The 19,298-nt window shown below is 47.0% G+C and overlaps 1 protein-coding gene across 2 annotated transcripts in view; it reads right to left on the reverse strand.

Annotated features, from left to right (window-relative positions):
- LOC123757603 (uncharacterized) overlaps positions 1–19,298 on the reverse strand; it is a 278,070-nt gene that overhangs the window by 79,097 nt on the left and 179,675 nt on the right. For both annotated transcript variants that reach the window (XM_045741411.2, XM_045741419.2), the window contains 3 exons: positions 8,395–10,258; positions 8,004–8,118; positions 3,226–3,510 (listed from right to left, as the gene is read on the reverse strand). In XM_045741411.2, coding sequence (XP_045597367.1) covers positions 3,226–3,510; positions 8,004–8,118; positions 8,395–10,258 — 2,264 coding nt within the window. The remainder of the gene's footprint in view (positions 1–3,225; positions 3,511–8,003; positions 8,119–8,394; positions 10,259–19,298) is intronic.

A 19,298-nucleotide genomic window follows, 5' to 3' on the forward strand; every position in this document is an offset into this window, starting at 1 on the left:
AATGCTCTGTATACCTAGACTCGAACCTTCTGTCTCAGCAAGGAACTCTTCTAGCTTATTATCGAATTCAGCAATCCATTGATCTACGACAACACTAGCCTCATGCCTAGATACAGTGCGCTGCTCGGCCTTTATAGGTAACTCTCCCTCAAAATCAGGTTCATTTTCTTGATTAAGCCGTTGTAAATTAAAAGAAAAATCAGGGTATATCAAGAGGGCAGGAGGGAAATTGGGGTGAACGGCATCAAATAAGGATTCTATTTGCTGAATAAAATAATCGTGATATATAGTCAAATAATGGGCAGGATCTCCTTGGGCATGATCTGGGATGCTATATGAATGGCGTATGTACCCCCCATTGAAATTATTGATCACTTCAAGCACTTCGGGTTGAGGAGGAAGCAAAACATCTAACTGCTGCTGCTGTTCCTGAGGTGGTGGTGGCGAATTTGCGATAGGCTGGCTGGCATCCATATCGGAATCTGCTTCCAAAACTAGATGCCGGGAGTCTTATTCGTCCTCCAGTTGCGAACCTATAAGTAACAAGAATAACGATTCCAATAAATAAAATTAAATATAGGGAGTTTTAATAATAATACTGGCATTATTGAAAATAATAATTAATGCGGATGTTACTTACAATTAGAACTTTCCCTGTTGTCATTATCTTCTGGTGTCGGTGAGCGAGCTCGGCTCGTGCTAGGCTCTTCACCACCTCCTCCACGAGGATATTCTTCCTCTACCTCCACTAACTGCTGAGTTGGCGAGCCTAAAATCATATAAATGATCATGTGAATAATAACTGAAGATGATAAGTGAGGTATTTATATAAATATATCTAACAAGAATTTGGAATAGTTTAATATTGCAGAAAAACTATATTTAACTTCCTTTCGTACTGGAAGCTTTGGTGCGATGATGCATCTGAGTGCTCTGAATCAGAACTAGTTTCAGACTCGGAATCATCTAGATACATGCAAAATGGACATGCATCAGGGTTGCGACCTGTAGATTTTAATTATTCTATATAGTTATGCATATTTTTTTTTAAGGAATGCTGCATAGATGTATAGCTCTACGGCTAATTGTAAATAATAATTCATATATAAAATTTAGCTGCTGCCGCTATTGTGCAATTTATTAAAGTACGTATTTTTTGTTCAAAATATTAATACAAATAATATCTGATGCTGCTGTTGTCATTTTTTTCAATAGTAACTATAAATATGCTATAACTCACAGCATATCTATGGGAAATTTCTACAGTTGTCATAACCACACTGATACTTACGGGTAAAACAAATCACTTTGGAGCACGATGGACAAATCTTATCAAAATGTCCACGAGGTATTTTAAAGCACTGCTCACAGTAAATAACACACTGATGCTGAGGACTGGCGGCGAAGGTTATCCTACATTCAGCACATCTCGCCTGGCACAGGTGGAATGGCCCTAGTTTAGGTGCCTTGCAAAGTTCACAAATATTCATGGTCGATTTGATAGATACGAGACAGCGAAGTCGGATATTGCACAAGTGCTGGAGCTAGTTCAGAGTGTTAGCACAGAAAGCCTGAGTTGGACTGTCCTTTGGGCTGGGGGGAGGGCCTTATAAGGTCAGCTTGCCTGCTGCCAGATGTACGATTCTGCTTAAATTGCTGTACGACATTTGGGCTGCTGTTATACTTTGCACTTATTACAGAATAATAATTACAGTCATGGATGATTAAATGCATATTCTTAAACCTCTGATTAGGTTAGGTGGGGATGGTTAGTCTAGTCATTTTTTAATAATAACATTTAATTCACATGCCAGTAGGACGCTAAAGGCCGCATGGGCCATCTGGTGACATCATACATAGTTGACCAGTCAGGTGCTGTGATACCTTGACACTTATATGCTAATGGCCAACAATACCTTACCCCTATACCTGAGGTCGCTTTTCGTGATGTCACTAAACAACAACAACAACTGGTCTGTATTTGTTTGTTATATAATAAGTTAGGTTAGGATGGTTTGATAGGGTTTATGAATAACAGAAAATATGAGCAATGAGCAAAAATACGAGCCAATGTAGCTGAATATCGACTCTGGTGAAGCACAGAGTACAGTTGAGGTAATAAGCCAGATTAAGAGTTCACACTTATGTGTGAACCTCCTGGGATCCGCATTTAGCACGTTGGCGCCTGGCACCGCATTAGGGATGATGACGTCAAAAAAAGAAAATAATTGCAGAAGGCCTTATTTCAAAAACATGAGAGGCTTGCTTTAATGAATGAGTATTTTTTTATTTGTTATATGCTACAGTAAGGTGTGGGAGGCATGTTTTTTGAGCGAATGTGAGATGGGCATATATATTTATGCATGTGCAAATATATTTATGCGTTTATGCTGCAATATTGGATTAGTACTGAAATCGCATTGAAGTCACCACGCCTGGCGGGGGACTGTTTTCATACAAATGGCTGATAGTGGATTTTCATTTTTATTTTCCCTATGCTAAATAAGCAATCCTTGAAGAAAGATGGATAAAGCTTAAATTATATTATTTAGAACGGCGAAGAAATAGGGGCGATATGATAGAGGTGTGACTGAATGGACATGTCAAAGGGGGATATTAATAGACTATTAAAATTATCAGCACTAGACAGAACACGAAACAATGGGTATAAATTGGAATAAGTTTTAGATTTAGGAAAAAGACCTGGGCAAATACTGGATTGGCAACAGGGGTGAACTCATTTCTTATGTTAATATGAAATCTTAGCTATAAAATGATCTTAGACAATGGGAAACAGTATGGTAATACTTTATCGAGAAAAACGAGCTTATAATGGTTAACGCCATTGCACATTAGGCTTGACAGAATGCAGCATTTGAATCCCCTTTGCTATAAATATTGAAAATGGGAATAAATACAGAATAACAGAAAACGAACTTATTCCAGGAAGATGAAGATGGGGTGACTGGCTAGCTGATGACGTCATTGACCATTGGCAATGCCTGTGCATGGGTCACCGGGGTAACGAAAAATGACCGGCCCTACGATGCAACTCTGAAAACGGTACCCAAACGAAAAAGAAATCTCACCGGGGTAACGAAAAATGACCGGCCCTACGATGCAACTCCGAAAAAAGCAAAATGTTGCATCGTAGGGCCTTTTACCACTACTTACGTACCGTGGGTGGTTGGGGGGTATTACCGTGAGTGGCTGGGGGGTACGTACCATGGGTGGCGGGGTGTGAGGGGGTGGTGGTGGGGGGCGCGGGGGCGTCGTGGAGGGGGGGCGCGGCGGCAGACTTGACACTCTGGGGCTTGTAGTGGGCGGCCAGCGCCAGGATGACCCGCATGATGCTCTTCAGGTTGCCCTCCACCACCTCCTTGCTGGTGATGTGCGTCATCCGGATCCTCTTGGCGGCCATGAACTGCAGGATCCTCTCCAGGTTGTCCCGCATCACCTGCTGGGCGCCGGGCTCCACCTCCCGGGCCACGCCTGCCACCCGCTCCCCGGCTGCATCACAGTTAGTACATCATAGTTACGGGCATATATACATTGGTTATGTTACACTATATATATACATGGTACAGCAGTATACCTCCTGTATGTATGAGGCCGTTAATCATGCACAGACATATCTTGAAATAAACAAGTGAGGCAGGTCATAGTTAATATACGTGTGGTCACGTGATAAGTGATCCTTGTGTGTGTCTACCTATGTTTGCCTGTAGGATCGAGGTTTTAGCTCTGGGGCTCGGCCTTTGCAACATCCGCCTAATATAATTGCTTCCTACCTATTTTCTCTAATATATCTACTGGGCCATCTACTGACCATCCCCAGAGTACAACTCACAGTACCTATCTTATAAGTCCCCCATATATCTATATACCGCTAGTTTAACAGAGAAATCAAATTGAAAGAAACATTTCACTAACTCTTTTTGCCCTACTGGGTTGGATCCAATCCAATCTGCGAACCTCGGTTGCAATCCGATGACGTATTATCGTACATAGGGACCTGTGTGTGTACTCACCTAATCGTGTCTGCAGGATCGAACATTGACTCCTGGATCCCGCCTTTCGAGCAGCGGTTGTTTACAGCAATGACTATGGTCCTATTTCCCTATCATACCTAGTTTTAAGATTATGAATAGTATTTGCTTCCACAACCTGTTCCTGAAGTGCATTCCATTTTTCCACTACTCTCACGCTAAAAGAAAACTTTCTAACGTCTCTGTGACTCATCTGAGTTTCCAGCTTCCACCCATGTCCCCTCGTTCTGATACTATTCCGTGTGAACATTTCGTCTATGTCCACTCTGTCAATCCCCCTGAGTATTTTATACGTTCTTATCATGTCCCACTTCTCCCTTTTTCTTTCTAGTGTCGTAAGGTCGTTCATGTCGTAGTGTCGTTCTAGAGCCGAGCGGCCGAGCGGACAGCACGCGGGACTTGTGATCCTGTGGGCCTAGGTTCGATCCCAGGCGCCGGCGAGAAACAATGGGCAGAGTTTCTTTCACCCTATGCCCCTGTTACCTAGCAGTAAAATAGGTACCTGGGTGTTAGTCAGCTGTCACGGGCTGCTTCCTGGGCGTGGAGGCCTGGTCGAGGACCGGGCCGCGGGGACACTAAAAAAGCCCCGAAAATCATCTCAAGATAACCTCAAGAAGGAGGTGCAGTTTCCTCAGGAGTGTGTGTGTGTGTGTGTGTGTGTGTGTGTGTATATGTGTGAGAGAGACCCATGTCCATGTGTATGCATGAATTCTTTTTTTTTTACTTTAAAGTAACAAACAACAGCTCACCGTTAACGAAATTCAGTTAACAGTGAAAAGAAAAACTAGAATTAACATTACATAATTAAATGCAGACTACAATACTAATCACCCACAAATGAGCAGCAAACATTCCCAATATTCCTCAGTCATTATACCTAAGTACATATTATACAAATAACATTGTTATTATAATGATCATTATGGAACAGTCCTGCCAGGTGACAACCTTAGCAGATGTCCTCTTAACCTGTCCTGTCCTCTTAAAAATAACGTCGCTTTTGCCCATATTGCCGAAAGTGGACGTAATTTGAAAATGAAAAAAAATGAAAATAAATTTGGGATTTTTTTTTCAACAACAGTAAGTTAACGGTCCTCTGGTAGGTTAGTTGGGCATGAAATTCTCATAAAGTTTCAAATTTTTATGAAAAATGTTAATTGAAAGTTTCCTCTCCTAACCTTTCCGAGTAGGCCGGACGACTTAAACAGAAAACGGGAGAGTACGTCACTTTTGTGAGTCGATTTCATTTCAAATTACGTCCACTTTTGGCCATAGCGCCCATACGAGCGAAAAGCGACGTTATTTTTAAGAGGACGGGTTGGGAGAAGAGGGATGTAACCTATTTGCAGCCTTCACCTATTTGTAACCTACTCCTATTATTTTTTTAGCTTATCCTTAAATTGAAGCCTACCCATAATTGTAGCCTACCCCTAATTTGGACTACCTCTAATACTTGACTATCCCCTGTTAATTTACCAGTGGACTATTTTGATTGATATTTTATCATGGCTTGACATGGTGACAGCCTGGTCTATGAAGCTGTTTATATATTCCGCAGAACCACACAGCCATCACAACCAAGCTGATCCAGTAACTCGAGCAGAAACGTTCCAAGCTTGAAACCCTTAACAGTTACTCCAGCGATATTTCTTTTATTATTTGTTGGCTGAAGATTTGAAAAGTCGAGGGCATATGTGATGTTTACACTGTGTCCTCTAATTTTGCCTACAGCATAATATTATGCTGTAGTAATAATTATAATAATGATACATAATACAGTCACATTATTATGACTTTCCTTTGGATTTATTTCCTTCCATATTTCTCATTCCAATATGTTAAAATTTCGATGTGCATGTTTCACACCTGACCCTCTATGGTATTGTCCAGGTGTAATATTATGCGAGCTCTCTCGTCTCCGTTCCAAGGGGAGGAATATATGAGTGCTCTGAATATAAGACGCTCTGACTATACGAGTGCTCTGAATATACGAGTGCTCTGAATATACGAATGCTCTGAAGATGAGACGCTCTGAATATATGAGTGCACTGAAGATGAGACGCTCTGAATATATGAGTGCTCTGAAGATGAGACGCTCTGAATATATGAGTGCTCTGAAGGTAAGACGCTCTGAATATATGAGTGCTCTGAAGATGAGAAGCTCTGAATACACGAGTGCTGCGAATGGTTTGTTTCACCAGCTCATCCGCTTAAAAAATGATGGGGCTTATAGAAGATATTGGTCGAACGTACACAAATGGTCTGTTGATGCCCAAATCTTTCACTTTTTTGAACTATTAGAATATTCCAAATGACACTCTTTAAAAAGTGCAACTGTATGTATACATCCTAACATGTTCTAGGCCTACATAATCAATCCTAGGCAATCTTAGGCCTTTTTTAGTACATATATTGCAAAGTTAAAATTCGTTTAACTTCTTTCTCGATCCCTATACAAAATTAATAATACAGAACGTGGTCTTTCTGGGTTCAAAAGTCCATTTCTGTCCGTTCGACCAATAGTCGTAATAAGTATTGTTTTTGAAGGACAGGTTGGTTTCTATAATTGTATGGCAGCACTCAAGGACCGTCTGTTCGTTGTTTAGTTCTACTGCCTCGTCTGCCTTAAGAGGAGACGCGAGGACTGCCAACATTATTTCCATTCTAAATAGCACCAGTGTTTTGAACAGTTGGTGAAAGTTAGACACCCAAGCCACACTTCTGAACAGAGAAGAGGTGATGCCGTTCTTGGTCCGCTCAGGTTCATTACGTCGTGTAATATGTAGTTGCATCAAGGATGTGGCAGCCATTGTTTCGATTGTTCTTATAATGCAATCTGTCATGATCCTGGCTGTTGCTACGCTCTTGTTCTCTTGTCTAAACTATAAACGTAAACAAAATATTATGACATAATTTTTAACGATCAGTTTTTTTTTCTACGAGCGCTGTCTTGTGTTATGTTCTCTTGGGTTTTCGTTTATTCCCAGACCAAAATAATTGGAATTTGTCACCGTTGAACGTCATATGGTTTCTTGTTGTCCATTGCACAAACTTGGCGGAATCTGTAGCTTTACTGTCATCCACTAAAGTAAGTTTACAATAATCATTCATTGTATCTGGGGACATGAAGCCAGAGTGTATTCATTCATGTTAACACGTTAGGCTTTTATTGCAGGCCTTCCCCCCCCCCAGGTTGAATTACTGACCCCGCCCAGGATGCAACCTTACAACAAGCCGACTAATTCCTGAGTACCTACTTACTACTAAGTGAACAGGTACATTAGGTGAAAGGAATGTGTCCAACCATTTCTGTTCCGTCTGGGATTCGAACCTGGAATTCTCGATTGTGCGTCGAGAACGAACCCAACTGTACTACTGGGACCCCAGGTAGCTTATAAGTATGAAAAGTCATGCAGACGATGAGTCACAACGTGGCTGTAGATATGTTGACCAAACCACACGCCAGAAGACGAGGAGACGACCATGTTTCGGTCCATCCTGGACGATTATGAGGTCGACTGTGATGAGACAAGTGAGGCTTGGGCATAAGTAAGGCAAGAGTGAGGGAGTCTTATTATTTATTAGTCCTATTATAGTTGTGCCTCCCTCGGCTCAACACAATGGACTTGATAATGGTCCGGGACGGACCGAAACGTCGTGGTCTCCTCATCTTGTGGTGTGTGGTTTAGTCAACATATGAAAAGTAATTTTCATACTTATTTTGGTGTAGTCAGGGAAGGATGACACAAAATAGACCGTATCTGGTGGGAACGAGCTTCATACCGTATGAAGACTGGGATTTTTTATTTACTGCCAAGCTTTGTAGTTTAAAGAACAAAATGAAATCCACCTTCCTACATGACTACCCCTAATACCTGACTTCCTCAGGTAGATAACTACCTCAAATACTCGACTACCCCGTAACAGGTAAACAGTCCCTAATAGTCAGCTTACATATGATTTCTATGAGGTCAGCAAACACGACGCCACTCTGCAGGTCTCTCCTCAAGTCTGCGACCAGCGGCCGACCTCTCTTCCTTAGCTGGGAGTTGACCCACGCTACATACGCCTGTGTGTGTGTGGGGGAGGGGGGGAAATTATGTTATATTTCATATGATTTGTCAAAGTGTACCATGAAGTTTAAACAAATTATTTTTCAGCACATTTAACATTTCAATTATCTATAAGCATGAATATAATTAAATATTTTTATGACGTTCATGTGCAACAATACTTGGCCAAAATTATTACCTATTTACCGTATTATGCAAAATAAGTTTAACAAAATATATGGTTTAGAAAGTAGTGAAAACCTGGCCATGTGAGTGGGGTCAGCCGTCCTCACCTGCAGCTGCTGAGTCCACTCCATCCAGGATACTGACGGGGAGGAGGACGTGCAGCCGTCGCCACGTCGGGACTCCTGCTGCTGGATGGCGCCGTCCCTTGGGTGGGAGGACGCACGCCGTTCCTCTGTCACCTGAAGTCCGTCTGCGCCGTCCCCGTCTCTGTCCCGACGCTCCAAGACCGGAACGTCGCGAACCCGAAGTCCGTCACTGGGGTCACTGGTGAACCTGACCTCCTTGGATCCCTCGGGGCGCTCCCCTCCGTACAGACGGGAGTCCCGCCGACCTTTAGCTCTCTCCTGACGAGACTCTGGGCCGTCGTGATCCTCGACGTCTACTGACAGTTCCCGGAAGCCTCTCGTCTCTCCGTCACGAGCGAGTCTCTCCTCCCGCACCTCTATGTAGGAGGCTCTGGACTCTCGGAAATCCCTGGGTAAGCTCGTGTCTCTCACTTCCCTAGACTGTCTCGCATCTTTATTACCTTTGGGCTCACTGCCGTTTCTCATCTCCCGTTGTTCTCTTGGGTCTCTCTTGGTCTCCCTCAACTCTCTACTATCTCTTATCTCTCTCACATCTCTCATGTCTCTCAAATCGCGAGAGAGTCGGTGGTTCAGCCGCTCTTCAATTTTTCTAGGCTCGGTGACGTCCGGGATCTCGGCATAGCGGGGCTGAGTGTCATGCTGAGGGTAGACGCTGTCGGAGAGCAGCGCCCCCTCGGGTGACGCAGGGCGCGGGAGCCCTGCTGACAGTGAGTGGTGATGAGGAGGGCCGTGAGGTGACCCGCTGCCAGGGTGAGGCGAGCTGTGTGGTGAGGGATGAGTGTGTAAGGCGCCGGTTACACAAGGCTGTTTAGCAGGTCGAATTGTCGGGTATTGGACGGGTGTGGAGGAGACAGAAGAGGTAGCGGAGGAGACGGACACCGGTGAGGTCCTGGAGGCGTTGAGCAAGTCTTCTGTCGACTGTGAGTATGAAACCTGGTCAGAATTAGTCCCAGGAGCAGCCATCAGACGCCCGTTACGCCCAGCTGAGGAGTCAAGTGATCGTGGCCCACTTTCCATGGCCGGAGAGTTGAGGGAGTCGAACCCTGAGTCCAACTCACGAGTCGACCACCGGTTACTCTTAGGCGCCCACGACTCGTAGTTTTGGCGAGGGAGGGAGGAGCCACTGAGGTGGTCCTCCTGCGGCACGCCTCGAGGCACGCCAGAGTTGCGGCGTTCCCAAGACTCGCGGATCTCGCGGAAGTGAGAGGTATCCAGCAAATCCTTGGACTCTTGCTGGTTTCTGGCATCATGTGGTCCTCGGAAATCCCTTCCTTCCCACTGATCTCTCCCATCTCTCTCCCTCGGGTCTCTAGTGTCTCTGAAATCTGTCTCTCTCATGTCCTCGAGATTGCGCGAATTTCGAATGTCTCTGGGATTTCTCTCTCGGGGTTCCCTGCCGCCGTGGAGATCTCGCATGTCTCGCTCTCGGGACTCTCTAGGGTCTCTGGCGTCAAATTTGGGAGGCGGCGGAGGCTGATAGGGTCCGCGGGGCCTCCTGATGGGCTCTGGAGGCTGGTGTCTGGAGTAAGGCGGGGGCTGACGGGAGGCTGGCGGGGGGTTGGAGGGGGACCTGAAACGGCCGTTAGGGTCTTCCCTGACAATCCCCCTCCTGGGCAGGGTGCATGTCCCTGGCGCCTGAGGGAGAAACTCCTGCTGGTACATGGTCTCCTCCTGCCGATGGCCAGGCACAGGAGGCAGGGGCTGCTGGGGAGGCTGAGGCATGAGCTGGCCATGGGGTGGCACGGGCGGGGGTGGGTGTGTGGGCGGCGGAGGTGGGCGGGACGTCGGCAGCGGAGGCGCATCACTGTCGACATTGCCAAGCAATCTGAAAAGAAGAAAATATTAAAATATGAGCATATGTATCTTGTCAATGGTAGTCTGGCGTGCTCACCTGGCCGCCTCCGCTGGTCGTGTTAGGAAGACTGAACGTAAGCTGCTGAGATCTGATTTTCTTGAATTGGTGTGATGGTTTCAGATGAGAAAGGAGTATGATTCCTTTGACTGGGCCGTAGAAAATAATATGACTTAACGGTGATAATATCGTAAATAGTTAAGTATGGTATTAATGAATGACAAAGGTAAACGAATACAGGACACGAGATGCAATCAGATCTCTTCCTAGAAGGAAAACCACATGTAAACAGTCCAGGAATAGTGACGTCAGATGGTTTGATGTTTAGTAAACACAACAAATCAACTGTCACCAGCCAGGACAATTATGGGGTGGATTATGAGAACCTTCGCATCCAGGGGTTCCACCACAGTGCTTTAACTTTTCAAAACGCTTGTGCCTTTTGGTTTTGGTCAGTACTCACTTTTGCGTTCATAGCAGGAGAGATTTTTGGAATAGAGGGAATTCAGAGAACATATACAGCACACACTGACCTGATGAAGCACCTACATTATTGGCACCGTCTCAAGAGCTCTCAAAACGTAGAGAAGACTAAAAAGAAGAGTAAAAATATTATATATATAAACATAAAACACTTATCGTGGTCAGCTCACAACTCATGGGGACCAGAGTCCGAGTCCCAAGCAGGGCGAGATTTCTGGGGCACGTATTCTTCCAACGGATGCCTCTGTTCACCTAGCACTAGCTACAGGTTCCCTGGGATTTAGGCAACTGCTGTGGGTTGCATCCTGGGGAAGATTTGTCGTTGATGTAGGGCAAGTGATTCACAAAGTGGGTGGTGCAAGGGGGGGGGGGGGAGCGGCCAAGAGACTTGTGGGGCGGCCCCAGGGGGGGAGGAGGGGGAGGTAGAGAAGCCTCGTGGAACACTGGCCGTTCATAGCAACATTTTGTCCATTATGTTCTCAATTGGAGGTTACAAGCCTGTATCCTTAACATCCTGTTTTTGGTGGAGAGGAAGTTTTTGGAGAGGTTACTGTACCGTGTAGGAGATAACATGTCCATGTCCTCTTTGGTTTTATTAAGAGTGAAACTGCTGCGGACTGTCTCATAAAGTGTTTGTCTAATGACAAGGACAACTGTCGAACAGTTGTTGGTCTACAACGTGCATTTGAATAAAGCCAATTGAGAGGTAACTTTGTACAAAATTGCCAATCTGGGAATACCAGAAACATTGATAAATTGGTTACACGATTATCTACAAGGGAGAGAAGGTCGGGGCGTTACCAGGGATACCCGTCAGAGGACAGGATGTTTCAGTTAGGTACCCGCCAAAGGGGAAGCTTTAAGCCCACTTTATCCAATAGAATGAAAATGACAGCGCTTTACCCCCGGATAATTCCCTCCCTTAATAGAATGAAGTATCACAGATCATATATTCTGACGACAGTCTTATTCGTCAGAGATTTCAAGGAATCTTTGCTAACAAAATTCAAACCAATCTTAATATACTTGGAGCAGACTGCCACAAGTTATGCTTAGTTATATGTGAAGAGAAAACCAAATAAGAATATAGGATGGAGGATTGTATAACAAGAATAAATGACATACAGCTGAAAGGTCACAAAGAGAAAATCATGTGGATTCCATCTCATGTTAGAATAGTGCTCAACGAGGTGGCGGATGACTTGGCCAAACTCGCCACATCAACACCACAAGTTGTGTTTTAAAACACATTGTGTTTTAATCATGAGACAAATAAAAGGCAAAATAATAAATATTCAGGCACAGGCAGAAGTGGCGAGGAGAGGCATAATATATGAGGGAAGGCAAACCCTCCAACAATACATGTGAGTCAAAACACCGATTTCACTTATAATAAAAGGAAAAAGGCTTGGAGTGACTCTGTGTACATGCGGCTCAGGCTTGGGTATAAATATTACTGGCAATATGGAATATGTGTTTATGATAATGACACCAAGTGTGAACTATGTGGTATGTTAAGGTCTCACACCCTCACCCATTATGTTCTTGAGTGTCCGTTGATTAATATATATATAAACACTGAGATAAGGACTGTTCCTGAACAAATAGCCTGGATGTGTCACAACAGAACGGTTGATGATATTCTGGAAAGAGAGAAGAATGTTTCACCAAGACTTAACTTTTGTCGATTTGTCGGAATGTCTATTTGTAGCTTCTTTATTATGAGTCATGTCTATCTATTTGTAAGTAGGTGTAACAGTATTTGTTTGTATTTGTGTGTGTGTGTGTTTGGTATACTATTGACTGTACAGAAAAAAATGTGTGGTTAACCACCCTGTCCACCTACAAAGAAACTCTAATTTCGAGCGTATGCATTGCATTAGGGCAAAAATTGTTGTACTTGAAAATGGAAGCGGCTCGCGAAAGTGACATACTGTCTCGTTTTCTGTTTTGGGTCCTCAGGCAGGTTAGGATAAAGGCACTTTAAATGTACCGTTTTCTTGACGCTGAGAAACCTTAGGAGGACGGGCTGGGTTATCACACGGGATGTTCAATAATATGTTGATTGTGTGTGATTGTAAATATATATATAGTAATTCGACCTTTGACGGGAGACCTCGGTAAAAGCTTACCGTGAACTCGGTTTGATGTCCAAAGGGTTTGGGAAGGATGGGGGAGGAAGAGAGAGGGATGGGGACTATGAACACTTGGTCTCGGTGGTACGTGGAGTTTGCAGTGGGAGAGTGGTGTAGGTGGTGGGGAGGGGCAGGGAGTACACAGTAGGTGGGAGAGTGGTGTAGGTGGTGGGGAGGGGCAGGGAGTACACAGTAGGTGGGAGAGTGGTGTAGGTGGTGGGGAGGGGCAGGGAGTACACAGTAGGTGGGAGAGTGGTGTAGGTGGTGGGGAGGGGCAGGGAGTACACAGTAGGTGGGAGAGTGGTGTAGGTGGTGGGGAGGGGCAGGGAGTACACAGTAGGTGGGAGAGTGGTGTAGGTGGTGGGGAGGGGCAGGGAGTACACAGTAGGTGGGAGAGTGGTGTAGGTGGTGGGGAGGGGCAGGGAGTACACAGTAGGTGGGAGAGTGGTGTAGGTGGTGGGGAGGGGCAGGGAGTACACAGTAGGTGGGAGAGTGGTGTAGGTGGTGGGGAGGGGCAGGGAGTACACAGTAGGTGGGAGAGTGGTGTAGGTGGTGGGGAGGGGCAGGGAGTACACAGTAGGTGGGAGAGTGGTGTAGGTGGTGGGGAGGGGCAGGGAGTACACAGTAGGTGGGAGAGTGGTGTAGGTGGTGGGGAGGGGCAGGGAGTACACAGTAGGTGGGAGAGTGGTGTAGGTGGTGGGGAGGGGCAGGGAGTACACAGTAGGTGGGAGAGTGGTGTAGGTGGTGGGGAGGGGCAGGGAGTACACAGTAGGTGGGAGAGTGGTGTAGGTGGTGGGGAGGGGCAGGGAGTACACAGTAGGTGGGAGAGTGGTGTAGGTGGTGGGGAGGGGCAGGGAGTACACAGTAGGTGGGTGGGGCTGGTCTCACAACATGCCCCCAAGAGTCAACACCACCGTGTTGACCCAACACTTCCCTTATGTCTTTTTGTGAGTCTTTTGAACGTTGTACTAGTGAGTGTGTTCAGGCCCCCCCCCCCGCACTCACAAGTACTGGTGAGTGTGTACAGGCCACGCCCCCCCCCCCCCTCACTCACAAGTACTGGTGAGTGTGTACAAGCCACGCCCCCCCCCCCTCACTCACAAGTACTGGTGAGTGTGTACAGGCCACGCCCCCCCCCACTCACTCACAAGTACTGGTGAGTGTGTACAGGCCACGCCCCCCCCCCCTCACTCACAAGTACTGGTGAGTGTGTACAAGCCACGCCCCCCCCCCCCCCTCACTCACAAGTACTGGTGAGTGTGTACAGGCCACGCCCCCCCCCCTCACTCACAAGTACTGGTGAGTGTGTACAGGCCACGCCCCCCCCCCCTCACTCACAAGTACTGGTGAGTGTGTACAAGCCACGCCCCCCCCCTCACTCACAAGTACTGGTGAGTGTGTACAGGCCACGCCCCCCCCCCCCCCCACTCACTCACAAGTACTGGTGAGTGTGTACAAGCCACGCCCCCCCCCCCTCACTCACAAGTACTGGTGAGTGTGTACAGGCCACGCCCCCCCCCCTCACTCACAAGTACTGGTGAGTGTGTACAAGCCACGCCCCCCCCCCTCACTCACAAGTACTAGTGAGTGTGTACAAGCCACGCCCCCCCCCCCCCGCACTCACAAGTACTGGTGAGTGTGTACAAGCCACGCCCCCCCCCCCTCACTCACAAGTACTGGTGAGTGTGTACAGGCCACGCCCCCCCCCCCTCACTCACAAGTACTGGTGAGTGTGTACAGGCCACGCCCCCCCCCCCCTCACTCACAAGTACTGGTGAGTGTGTACAAGCCACGCCCCCCCCTCACTCACAAGTACTGGTGAGTGTGTACAGGCCACGCCCCCCCCCCACTCACTCACAAGTACTGGTGAGTGTGTACAAGCCACGCCCCCCCCCTCACTCACAAGTACTGGTGAGTGTGTACAGGCCACGCCCCCCCCCCTCACTCACAAGTACTGGTGAGTGTGTACAGGCCACGCCCCCCCCCTCACTCACAAGTACTGGTGAGTGTGTACAGGCCACGCCCCCCCCCCTCACTCACAAGTACTGGTGAGTGTGTACAGGCCACGCCCCCCCCCCTCACTCACAAGTACTGGTGAGTGTGTACAGGCCACGCCCCCCCCCCTCACTCACAAGTACTGGTGAGTGTGTACAGGCCACGCCCCCCCCCTCACTCACAAGTACTGGTGAGTGTGTACAGGCCACGCCCCCCCCCCTCACTCACAAGTACTGGTGAGTGTGTACAGGCCACGCCCCCCCCCCTCACTCACAAGTACTGGTGAGTGTGTACAGCCCACGCCCCCCCCTCACTCACAAGTACTGGTGAGTGTGTCCAGGCCACGCCCCCCCCCTCACTCACAAGTACTGGTGAGTGTGTACAAGCCACGCCCCCCCCACTCACTCACAAGTACTGGTGAGTGTGTACAAGCCACGCCCCCCCCCACTCACTCACAAGTACTGGTGAGTGTGTACAAGCCACGCCCCCCCCCCACTCACTCACAAGTACTGGTGAGTGTGTACAAGCCACGCCCCCCCCCCCACTCACTCACAAGTACTGGTGAGTGTGTACAAGCCACGCCCCCCCCCCCACTCACTCACAAGTACTGGTGAGTGTGTACAAGCCACGCCCCCCCCCACTCACTCACAAGTACTAGTGAGTGTGTACAAGCCACGCCCCCCCCCCCTCACTCACAAGTACTGGTGAGTGTGTACAAGCCACGCCCCCCCCCCTCACTCACAAGTACTGGTGAGTGTGTACAAGCCACGCCCCCCCCCCTCACTCACAAGTACTGGTGAGTGTGTACAAGCCACGCCCCCCCCCCCCCTCACTCACAAGTACTGGTGAGTGTGTACAGGCCACGCCCACCTCCTGGGATGGGTACACACAACACTCACAGGATGGGTGTGAGGAGTACACACAACACTCACACCAAGGGGGCCCCTCGATGAGTCAGTCCACATATTTATTTATTTATATTTAAAATGTACATGGGGTTTGTGAGGATACATAGCATAGTGTTTACATTCTTGTAAAGCCACTAGTACGCGCAGCGTTTCAGGCAGGTCCTTAATCTAACACATAATTTTAAGTAAGTAAATTCTACCAGAATTTATCAAGTAATAATTTATAAAATGATAACAGGTACATTGCAAAAAAATTGAGAGATTAGTAGGTATATTCAAGCACATCGGTAGCTCTGATTGATTGCATTGACAGCTTGATTGGTAATCTAACAAAGATTAATAGGTCCAATACAGCATATTGATAGTAGCGAATATTAGAACCTTGCCCAATATGCTCCTCCTGTTTGTCTGCTCAAAACCACCTTCGTCATTTTAACAAAGTTAGGCATAGTCACCGGCCTCCATACTCTGGAACTGGTTGAAAATAATATCGTAGATATATTAAAGAAAATGGAAAAGTGTTAAGGGGATACTTAGGAAGCTCTCGGCAGCTTCGCTATTCTCCACGAAACTCCGACTCACGCCCTCGAGACGAGCGCTATTGTTGGGGTTTTCTGCATATTTAACATGAGGAGGCGAGAGCTGTGTTTGACGTGTACAAATGTGTGGACGTACTCAGTATAAGTGACAACACAGTAGCTGAGCGCGAGTGAAGTATTCAAAACTACATGATTCAGCTTTCTCACTCTCGCTATTCTGTCTGTCGACTGTGCCTGGCTTCCACTGTCTCTCTGTCTCTGTCTGTCTGGATGTACCTATCTTTTTGCTATCCGTTTCTGTCTGTCTGTTTATTTGTCTCTTTCTCCTTTGGAAACAATTTATATCATACGATGTGATCTTAATTCCCCGTCTCCTCCGTTTATGTCATCTTTCATGCTTCCCCGCCCATCACCTCCCTCCCCCTCCCCCCTCTCTGCTGACCACTCCTCCCCCCAGCCACGCCCCTCCCCCCCCCCAGCCACGCCCCCTCCCCCCCCCCACCACCATCGACTTCTCCACAATATTACTTGATCTCTTGCCACCTCCAGTAGCCAGAGGTTTGTCTGGCCCTTAAAACACACATCTTGTTTAAAACAAAAGTTTGCATTTTATTCTGCTGGTCCTCAACATTTTGTCTGGCCACAACGACAGGAGCCGAGAAGCTGTGAACATAACAGCGGTGGACGAGGCAGACACGTCCTCCCCCTGAGAGGCTGGTATAATCAAATGGAAGAATAGAGATTTTAAAAGTCAATAGATGTCGAATCCCATGAAGCTATGGCTGAAACCTGCAAGCCAGGAACTGGAGTTGAAGTTCAGTAAACATAGCTATGTAACGTGTGTGTGTGTGCGCGCGCACACAACACAAGACTGTTAAAAAAAGTTGGAGCAACAGGCAGGAGTAAAAGGTAAGATGCTCCAGGGGATAAGGGAGTACTTAAGCAACAGGAAACAGCGAGTAACGGTAAAGGGGGAGACATCAGAGTGGCGAGATGTCACCAGCAGAGTCCCACAGGGCTCAGTACTTGGACCCATTCTGTTTCTAATATATGTAAACGATCTTCCGGAGTGTATAGACTCGTTCCTCTCAATGTTTGCTGATGATGCATAAATTATGAGAAGAATCAAGACGGATGAAAATAGACAGAGACTACAGGATGACCTGGAGGAATGGTCTAGAAAATGGCTGCTAAAGTTCAATTCAGGAAAGTGTAAGGTGATGAAATTAGGCGAAGGGAGCAGGAGGCTGAACACAAGATATCATCTGGGAGGGGAAATCCTGCAAGAGTCAAATAGAGAGAAAGATCTGGGGGTTGATATCACACCGAACCTGTCCCCAGAGGCCCACATCACAAGAATATAATCAGCGGCACATGCTAGACTGGCCAACATAAGAACTGCCTTTAGAAACTTGAGTAAGGAATCGTTCAGGACCCTGTATACCACTTATGTAAGACCAATCCTGGAGTATGCAACTCCAGCCTGGAGTCCATACCTAGTTAAACACAAAACAAAGTTAGAGAAGATTCAGCGGTATGCCACCAGACTCGTCCCGGAACTGAGAGGAATAAGCTCGAGAATGAGAATAATGCATAATGAGAATGCATTAGGAAGCAATGTGGTGGAGGCAGACTCCATACACAGTTTTAAGTGTAGATATGATAGAGCCCAGTAGGCTCAGGAACCTGTACACCTGTTGATTGACGGTTGAGAGGCGGGACCAAAGAGCCAGAGCTCAACCCCCGCAAGCACAACTAGGTGAGTACAACTAGGTGAGTACACACACACACACACACACACACACACACACACACACACACACACACACATAATTTGAGTAGACAAATGGAATGCACTAGGAAGTGATGTGGTGTGAGAATACACAGCTTCAAGTGTAGACATGATAGAGCCCAATAGGCTCAGGAACCTGTACATTAGTTGACTGACAGTTGAGAGACGGGACGAAACAGCCAGAGCTCAACCCCCGCAAGCACAACTAGGTAAGTACAACTGGGTAAGTACACACACACACACACACACACACACACACACACACACACACACACACACACACACACACACACAAAGAGCCAGAGCTCAACCCCCGCAAGCACAATTAGGTAAGTACACACACACACACACACACACACACACACACACACACACACGCACACACACCCACATATTAGGAAGTGATGTGGTGGAAGCTGACTCCATACACAGTTTCAAGTGTAGATATGATAGAGCCCAATAGGCTATGGAACCTGTACACTTGTTGATTGACGGTTGAAAGGCAGGACCAAAGAGCCAGACCTCAACCCCCGAAAGCACAAATAGGTGAGTACACACACACCCTTCCACATCCCCTGCAAAATAGCATCCCAAAAATCATCCCAAGTAAATCACCCAAAATCATCACTGTAAAAGCATCCCCTGTAAAATACTTGAAAGAATAATTAGACTATGACTGGTTGTACACCTGAAGAACGTTAGGATTGTAAACATACACCAACATGGGTTCTGGACAGGGAAATCGTGCCTAACAAACCTTTTGGAAGTCTATGATAAAATAACGAGGATACGGCAGGACAGAGAAGGTTGGGCAGACTGCATATTTCTGGACTGCCAAAAAGCCTTTGATATAGTACCGCACATGAGACTGCTATTCAAACTTGAGAGGCAGGCGGGAGTAAGCGGAAAGCCCCTAGCATGGATAAGGAACTACCTAACAGGAAGGAGCCAGAGAGTTACGGTAAGGAGCGAGAAGTCGGACTGACGAACAGTAACGAGTGGAGTACCTCAAGGATCGGTGCTGGGACCAATTCTGTTTCTAATGTACGTTAATGACATTTTTACAGGAGTAGAGTCCTACATGTCGATGTTCGCGGATGACGCAAAGTTGATGAGAAGAGCTGTGACAGATGAGGATTGTAGGATCCTCCAAGAGGACCT

The sequence above is a fragment of the Procambarus clarkii genome, chromosome 22 (genome assembly GCF_040958095.1).
Source record: "Procambarus clarkii isolate CNS0578487 chromosome 22, FALCON_Pclarkii_2.0, whole genome shotgun sequence".
Classification (NCBI taxonomy): domain Eukaryota; kingdom Metazoa; phylum Arthropoda; class Malacostraca; order Decapoda; family Cambaridae; genus Procambarus; species Procambarus clarkii.